This window comes from Meriones unguiculatus, assembly GCF_030254825.1.
Source record: "Meriones unguiculatus strain TT.TT164.6M chromosome 13 unlocalized genomic scaffold, Bangor_MerUng_6.1 Chr13_unordered_Scaffold_37, whole genome shotgun sequence".
NCBI lineage: Eukaryota > Metazoa > Chordata > Mammalia > Rodentia > Muridae > Meriones > Meriones unguiculatus.
In genome coordinates this window covers 3,086,148-3,094,505 of record NW_026843647.1, presented here as the reverse complement: position 1 = coordinate 3,094,505, position 8,358 = coordinate 3,086,148, and the positions used below count along the sequence as shown (strand labels likewise).

Sequence of the window (8,358 nt, the reverse complement as noted above, 5' to 3'; positions counted from 1 at the left end):
TTAGAATCTTCCCAGGGATGGGTGTGGGGGTGCTAGGGGCTCCATCCATAACAAACACCGCAAATGGGGTCCAGAATCCTTTACACAAATGGGGAAAGGTCGCTCAGGGCATGAGAAATGGTGGTGTGTGAGATTCCCTGGGGAAGGTGAATGGCACCTGTGAGAGCCCCACCCTGCCACAATCACCCATGTTTGGCCATGTCACTTTAAGGGGTCTGGCCTGGGACTCAGGCTGCTGGGACTCACACGTCCGGTTCTGTGAGGGCACAGGGCACTGGCCCTGGGAAACAGCAGGAGAAGATCTGAGAGCTGGCTAGATCTCTGGTGGAACCACTCTCCTGCCTTTTCAGCATCAGGTCCAGAACCAACCAGATGGTGGCAATCTTTGGATAAAGGGCCAGAAGGTGGGCAAATAGGGAATCATCTGCTTCAGATAGTCCATGTGATCATTGCTGAGCATGCGGATGCCATGAAGGAAGGCTCACTACCTTTCGCTATGAGGAAGGACCAGGGCAGGAGGGAGGCTTTAAGTGTGCAAACCCCGAGGGGCACCAATGACCACTTTCCCTACACCTAAGCGGGAAGCAGGCATGAAAAGCGTTCCTCAGTGTCCCAACAGGAACACTCTTCCAGGCTGCGATCGCGGTGGATGGGGGGTGGGGTGGACCAGAAAGCTTCCCTGCTGCAGGACAGCCCTGGTTACCTTGGTCTCCCAGTGGGGAACAGGCCAGAAATGTGTCAGGGAGCGCACCACATGTCTCCAGCAGCGGCACAGGCGACCACCGCTGTCTTCTCTGAGACCTGAGCCCGTGGAGGTCTGGAAGCAGAAGAGACTCATCTCTCCAGCTCCTTTGGACCGGCTGGTCTGTCCAGGCTGCTGTTGCTGTTGCTGGCCTCCCGTTACCTGGCAACCAGGGTTCCGAGTTCCATCCGGAACCGGGCTGAGGAAGCGTGGTCACTTCCTGGAGTCACCCTGACAGAGCCTCCCCATCCTGGGCTCTCCCTGGGGACCACCAGCCCTGCAAGCTCTGCTGATTAAACCATCAACAGTTCCAGAGAGAAATGATGGAGAAGTTGCCTCCCGTCACCACTAGAGGGCATAGAGGCACATGAGAGGCTGCAAGGATGAAAAGAACAGCAGCAGCAGAGAGGGATGGCTACCATCCCTCTTTAATCTTTTATTATTATTATTATTATTATTATTATTATTATTATTATTATTATTATTATTATCATTCCTTTCTTCTTCCCTAGTATACTGCAAACAAATTCACCTTCTTTCATCTCCCCTACTGAACTAAAATGTTCTCATCTCTCAGCCTTTGAGAGTATATAAGTTCTTTATCTTTTCTGGGGTGTTAGGTACCTCTTGCTTTCCGTTAGGTTTCATAGTAGAATTTATAGTGATGTATACATTTCTATGCATGGTCTATAGGTTTGATTATGGTGGATTAACCCACAAGGCTGTAAGCTTATAGAGAAAGAATGGTGTTTTCATGAATCATTTTCTGTGTGTTCAGAATTTAGCACAGTATTGGGTACCTAATTCACAATAACTATCTGTGGAAGGACAAATAACCTTTTAATCAGTAAATTCCTTTAATAAAGTCTTCATAATCTGATAGTAATACAGAATTCCCACCTCAAGGATGGGAGCATATAGCATTTTATTTGTTAATGCCAGCCATTGGGCCACCTGTAAAAATCATTTCCTAAATTCTTTTTCCTGAATTCTTGTTCTGTTACTGCTGTTACTAGGACAGCCTCCTCTATGCCTGTTGCCTTCTCTGTGTTCTCTTTAATTTATCCCATAACAAGATACTTCCTTTAAGCTTTAGTGAGCTTTAGCATCTGGCTTCATTATATCCAAAGACTATTTGTTTCTGCCTGTTTTGTACAGAAGGCAGGAATACAACTCAGAGGTAGAACATTTGCTTCACATATAGGAGGTAAGGAAGGAGGAGGAAGGGGAGGAGAAAAAAAGGAGCAGGAGAAGCGAAACATTGTTTTTCTTTATGCAGATGCACTTCCTTCAATACAGGGGTTAACAGTCTTCTTGTCTCTGCATTCCAAATAAGGTAGAAATTCCAGATACAGCAACAGTGATACTTATTTGGTGTTAGTTTTTAACCTGGTCCTTCTCCTGACATTTACTCTGTAACTGCTTTATATGTAGTTGGTTTTATGTACATGTTCATTTTCTGGGAAGAATAATTTTTTTTCATTAGGTTTTATGAGAAGTCATATCCTCAGAAAGTGTCCTGAGCTTTTAATCCTACCATACTTATCCCTAGGAGACCATATCTTCAAAGGTGATTATATCCTCTTTGTACATCATTTGATGTTATGACTTCAGGATGCATCTCAAACCTTGTTTTCAAGAGAATGTTATAAACAAGTCTTAAACTTAACAGACATTTGTGCCTCATGAAAAAATTTTCATCATAAAATGTCCTGTCTGAAAAGAAGATCTGAGAACATTGTAAAATGCACTCTGTTACTTTCATTTTAGTCATTAACATTATTAGTACTATTTACAGTTTTTCATTATTTTGTTAGAGACCCAAATATGATGACTCTGGTGTAAGAGACTGTGTACACACTGTTAACTAAAAAAAAATAAAACCACACATTCAAAACAAGTAAAACCTCCAAATATTGATAAGAATTAGGTTTAGATTTAGTGCCCAAAAATAATTCAGTTGAAATGTGGGAAAGATATTGAAAGACAATTATTCAGCAAGCGTTTAGAGTATATATGTAAATATGATGAAAGGATGTACACATAAACACAACCTAAGAATATAATATAGGATAAACCTACTAAAATCTGTACATCTAAAGAAACTAATCAAGAGGGAGGACCCTGACTAAAATGCTCAATCCCTATCCCGAAAGGCAAAGAGGATGGACATTAGAAGAAGAAGAAAACAAGAAACAAGTTAGGAACCTGCCACAGAGGGCCTCTAAAAGGCTCTGCCCTGCAGACTATCAAAGCAGATGCTGAGTCTTATGGCCAAATGTTGGGCAGAGTGCATGAAATCTTATGAAAGAAGTGGGAAATAGTAAGATCTGGAGAGGACAGGAACTCCACAAGGAGAGCAACAGAACCAGAAAATTTGAACACAGGTTTCTTTCCAGAGACTCATACTCCAACCAAGTACCATCCATGGAGATAACCTAGAACCCCTGCACAGATGTAGCCCATGATAGTTTAGTCCAAGTGGGTTACATAGTAATGGGAAGAGGGACTGCCTCTGACATAAACTTATTGGCCTGCTCTTTGATCACCTCCCCTGATGGAGGAGCAGCCTTACCAGGCCACAGAAGAAGACAATACAGCCACTCCTGATGAGATATGATAGACTAAGATCAGAAGGAAAGAGAGGGGAACCTCCCCTATCAATGGACTTGGGAAGGAGCATGCATGAAGAAGGAGAACGGAAGGTGGAATTAGGAGGGGAGAGGGGTTATAGGAAGATACAAAGTGAATAAAGTGTAGTTAATAAAAGTTAAAAAAATAAAAAATATTTAACATAAAAAAATAAATAATAAAAAAATTCTTGAGCACACACACAAAAGGTGGAATTTCATTAAGCAGGATATTTTTTTTTCCTTTTTGTTTTCTTGCCAGGAAAAGTTTGAATATGTTTCTCCCCTCTCCTTTTTTTTGTTCCTGTCCCCTTCCACTCCTGCCTTCCTTGCTCAGTGTGAATTTACAAACATTGCACTTGAATGGATGCAATTCTGATTCTGCGAAAGCATTGCCAAAAGGACCCCTGAAGCCTCACTTCTAAACCTTGAACCCCAAATGCATTCTAGCTATTTTTTTTTCTTGCACTGGTGATGCAACTCATTTTCTGGGGGGGGGGTAGATATCCAGACATGGTGAATTCCTCATCTACCCCTCCCCTTTCCCCATGCTTATGTCCTTTAGCACTTTGGGAAGCACATTGACAGAGGTTCCCCACCCATGCAAACCACAATCATACATGTGCTTTCTAAGATTTTCTAACAATTTTTTTCTAGTTTCCAGTCTGTTATCTTGCCTAAAAAATAATCAGCTTGGTTCTCAGGTGACAATCTCTTAAGTGCAGCCAGGCTAATAAGGCAAGTGTCAAAGCACTCAGATGGGTATTCTTCGCACATTGCCAGTAAACTGGCACAGACCCAGGAGCCCAGCGGAGTCAAGCCTTCCCCATTTGGGTTCAGTTCACTTCCTTATTGAAGCCACCTAAGGCTCAAAAAAAAAGTTTGAGGGATTGAAGGTGTAGCTCAGTTGATAAGAGGCAGAGCAGAAGGATCAGACATTCAAGGTCATCTTATAGCTCTTTAGTTTCAGGCCAGACTAGGCTACAGAGAACCCTATCCAAATAATAATAATATTAATAACCACAATACGTTTTATCTAAGAGCATATTTGGCGATCATTGTTCGAAGCCAGAGCTAACCTCAAGTCACCTACTTTCCTCAGAGAGGAAGCAAGGAGGCAACGAGGTCCGGCCTGGCAGGACTTTCTGCTCATAGAACCCTCAAGATTGGTAGAGGCTGGAGAGAGGAGTTCAGCTTATGAGACATATCCTGGCTGTGAGCCAACATCTGGCTGTCCTTGACTTGTATAGACTGGCCCAGGGAAATGAAAGTAAGACCTGATGTGGCTCAGGCCCAGATGGAAATTCATGACAGGTAGGTCACATCCTCAGAGAGACTGACAGAGGGTGCATTGACAGTTAATCCAGCGATGAAGTGAAAGGAAGGGCGAAGAAAGGACAGAAGCCAGACAAACTATAGTGAAGATGGTGCAGACAAACCACCACCTTAGTGGGGCTGCTGCATTGACTGTCATGGGACCCAGAAGGCCCTAACGAGGGCCAGTTCATCAAGATGTAGCCCTTTCTATATCCATATCTCAAGCCCTACCAGAAGCAGAACCTGGAATCTGTCCCCTGCCCCAGGTGGAACTCAGAACTCCTCTTCTAGGAAGATTCCCAGAATAAGTAACCTCAGTGCAGCCATTTATCCCCTTGGTTCAAAGTTCATGGTTTATTCTGGAGAGTGATAACTGGGCTGAGCCAGCAGTGCTCAACCCAGGCCTTGCTTTGAGCAATGTCCATGGGACACAGTGGCCAACTGGCTTTGTGTGTGGTCTCAGATCTGGTAGGAATGTTGGAGATCTGCTGGCCAGGATATGAATCAGACAGAGCTTATCTGTGTCCAGATCACTAAGACTTGAGGCTAGCAGCTGGGTAGATCATATCTTTAACTTCAGGGACCTTCTAGGAAACTTGCCTGCAGAGCTATGCCTTGTTTCCCTATTTGGCTCTAGAAGGGAAGAAAGTGAACTCAAGGATCCATGAAGATTACAAATCAGAGGCAAAAGTGTTTGAGCTGATTCATCATGAATTAGCACATACCTCTGGGTGGGGGCAAGAATTTTCTTCTTCACCCTTGATGAGAATGTTGACCCCAGCCAGAAAAAATACAGCCCTCTCACCCACAGCGCTGTCTTTCAAGTTTGGGCTCTAAAGCTTCCCACCTTTAGTATGACTGGGCAATATACTTCCAATCTTTGAACTTTACTTTGATACATGAGAACCCCAGTTCGGGAGCATGTATAAGATCAAAAGAGACAGCAAGAAGCACACATGTAGTACTAGTGTTCTCCCTGTCAGTCAATCCTTATGTTTGCAAATGGGTGAATGAAGGTAGGCCAATTCTCAGGTCACAGCCTTATAAGGATATAGCATTATGAGGAAAACAGAACTATCTGTCTTCCTAATTTTGGCTATTCCTGTATTTCCAAATAGGAATGTGAGTTCTCAATCTTCAGATAACTACCCTCTCCAAACCCTAATTTTCAATTCAGCTGTTTCCAGCTTTGCCCTTATTATGAAATCTTGCTAGCCAGGACCTAACCCTTCCAGGTATACTCTGCATGAAGAGGTAGGGATCAAGGCTCAGCCAGGTGCTAAGCTGGCAGGGGGCAAGGCCCATTTGAGGCCACAGCTCCCCAAGCCTAAGGTCTAGGTTAGCCACGTGTCCCGCCTGTCCCCCAGTTCTTGCAGCTCTATCCTGAAAGCGCAGACCAGCACCCTGGGGTGTAGTCTCTCAAGGAAAAGGATTCCTCTAACCCAAATTGTTCTGGCTTTCTTTTCCTTCTCACTGCATGAGCCCTAAGCCAGGAAATAGGGCAGCGGAAGTCCTGCACCAGTCTAATCTCTCGACACCGATCTCCGAGATGCCTGGCCACAAGGGACCTCTACCCTTACCCCTATACCCACAGGCAAGCTTCTGGGCAGGCCTTATCTTAGAAGCCAGAACGCTGGAGGAAAGAGAAGCCTCCAGGGCAGAGCAGGCCCTGACAGCCCCTTAGTGTATAAAATGCTGGAGCTGGCTTTGGCTGTTCAGTGGTTTATTGGTGACACTAGGCAGGAGAGCTCCAGCGTTACCGCTCCTGGTGTCTCATCGCAGTGAGTCTTGGACTTGGGGGTTTTGCCAGGTTCAGCCAGACATCTCAAACTTTCTCCTATTGCTTGACAACTTACTCCTTCAGCAGATAGGGACCACTGTTCTCCAGCGTGTTGGGGAGTGGGGTGTGGCTTTGCCAAATCCCCAAAGCTTGGAGACCTGGACAAGTGGATCCCACAGGGATCCACTGTAGAGCACACCTCATGTCCCAGGTCTAACTCATGCACCCTGCTCTATCTCACCTGAAATCTGTGGGCCAGGATCCTAGGACTTGAGTTGGAGACCTCTGGAAGCCTGGCACTCCGGCTTCCTTTGCTTTGCTTGTCACCAACCTGACCAGCCCAAAAGCCTCTGGGTGCCTCTCTGCTCCAAGAAGAGAAAATCAGCAGAACCAGGCAGAGCGCCGCCAAGATGCTCCCCCTCCTGCCACTGCCCTTCCTTCTGCTCCAGGGCTGTGCAGCTGGCCCGTTTGAAAACCCTCAGCTTCTTGCTCCTTTCCAGGGTATCTGAGCATCTGCACAGAATGAAGCTGGTTTCCATCATCCTGATGTTTCTGGGTTCACTCGCCTTTCTAGGCGTGGATGCTGCACAGCCAGAGGATGTGTCCTTGCAGTGAGTTTGGGGCAGTGCTTTCTTCAGTCCTAATACATGGCAGTCATGGAACAATGAGTGATGGCCTGGAGGGGTTAGAAGGAAGTGGAGATGGGAGCTGGCTGGGACATCACTTGAACTCTAGCCAAACACACCTGCTTGTGTTTTCTAGGTGGGATAAGCTGGCACTAAGTAGTGGAGAGATGGAACTGCAGGCATCCAGCAGCGATTCCTCAGAACTCACTGGTGGGGAGACAGTTCCTATGGAGACTTTTGTTCTGGACCAGGAGAAGGAGAGCACATCTAAAACTCCACAAGCCAGGTAACTACACCCTCTGCAGAGGATGTGCCCTTTCGACTACCCAGGCCCCGGGAGGATTGTCCAGGCCAGACTGCAGCTCTGGTGGAGGGAGCAGGTCCCAGGTCCCTCAGGTTCTGTTTGGCCCTGGTCCGAGGTGCTTAGGGCCAAAGCCCTGGTTGGTTAAGTTTCAAGTGTCCTTCCTTCTCTGCAGCCCTCCAAGCTCAGCCCACTTTCGAGTCAAACGCTACCGCAAGATGATGAACCCTGGCTCCCACAACTCTCGATGCCGCTTTGGGACCTGCATGTTGCAGAAATTGGCCCAACAGATCTACCAGTTGACAGACAAAAGGAAGGACCCTGTTGCCCCCAAAAACAAGATCGGCCCTCAAGGCTATGGCCGTTGATGCCGGCGTTCCCTGCCGGAGGTCCTCCAGGCCCCGTCTGTGATGTCCTCCCAAGAGCAGACACAGGCAACCGCAGCCTCCGGGACCCACTGAGTCATCCCTAAGCGCTTTAGGATTTAGTTAAGGGTGGCAGCATTGAACAGTTGGGGTACTTTCCCTTTGGCACCTGCTTTGCACCAGGGAGGACTGAGACAAACCTGCAGAGATCTGCCTGGCTGCCCCTAACGGAGGTAGAGGAACCCAAGATCAAGCCAGGCTCACCACACACACTGAGAAGTACAGACTGTTACTCTTCGGGCAGGGTTCTGAGCCGCTGCCTAGCCTGCTCACAAACTGGTTTCTCACGGGGAAAATAAGCCTCATTACTACTTGAACTTTCCAAAACCCAGTTAGTAAAAGTGCAATGCTTGTTATACAAAAGTAACTGTCATATTTAAGTTTGTTTGTATCAAGAGGTGCTTTTCTTATAACTTCAAATATGTAGAGATATTTTTGTACATTATATATTGCATTAAGGGCATTTTAAAGGAAATTATATTGTCACCATCCCCTACTTTAAGAAGTGAAGGTCTCAGCGAGCTATAAGGTTGTTTG

The 8,358-nt window shown here is 46.1% G+C and overlaps 1 protein-coding gene across 1 annotated transcript; it reads left to right on the top strand.

Moving 5' to 3' along the window:
* Nucleotides 1-6,991: 6,991 nt before the first annotated feature.
* LOC132650948 (pro-adrenomedullin-like) lies at nt 6,992-7,764 on the top strand. The gene is made up of 3 exons (XM_060376270.1): nt 6,992-7,080; nt 7,232-7,381; nt 7,572-7,764. The coding sequence occupies exons 1-3, from the start codon at nt 6,992-6,994 to the stop codon at nt 7,762-7,764; spliced, it is 432 nt and encodes a 143-aa protein (XP_060232253.1).
* The last annotated feature ends 594 nt before the right edge of the window (nt 7,765-8,358 follow it).

Coding starts and splice junctions, on each gene's coding strand:
- LOC132650948 (XM_060376270.1), top strand. CDS start 6,992: ATGAAGCTGGTTTCCATCATCCTGATGTTTCTGGGTTCACTCGCCTTT. Junction 7,081..7,231: donor CCAGAGGATGTGTCCTTGCA/GTGAGTTTGGGG, acceptor TGTGTTTTCTAG/GTGGGATAAGCTGGCACTAA. Junction 7,382..7,571: donor TCTAAAACTCCACAAGCCAG/GTAACTACACCC, acceptor CCTTCTCTGCAG/CCCTCCAAGCTCAGCCCACT.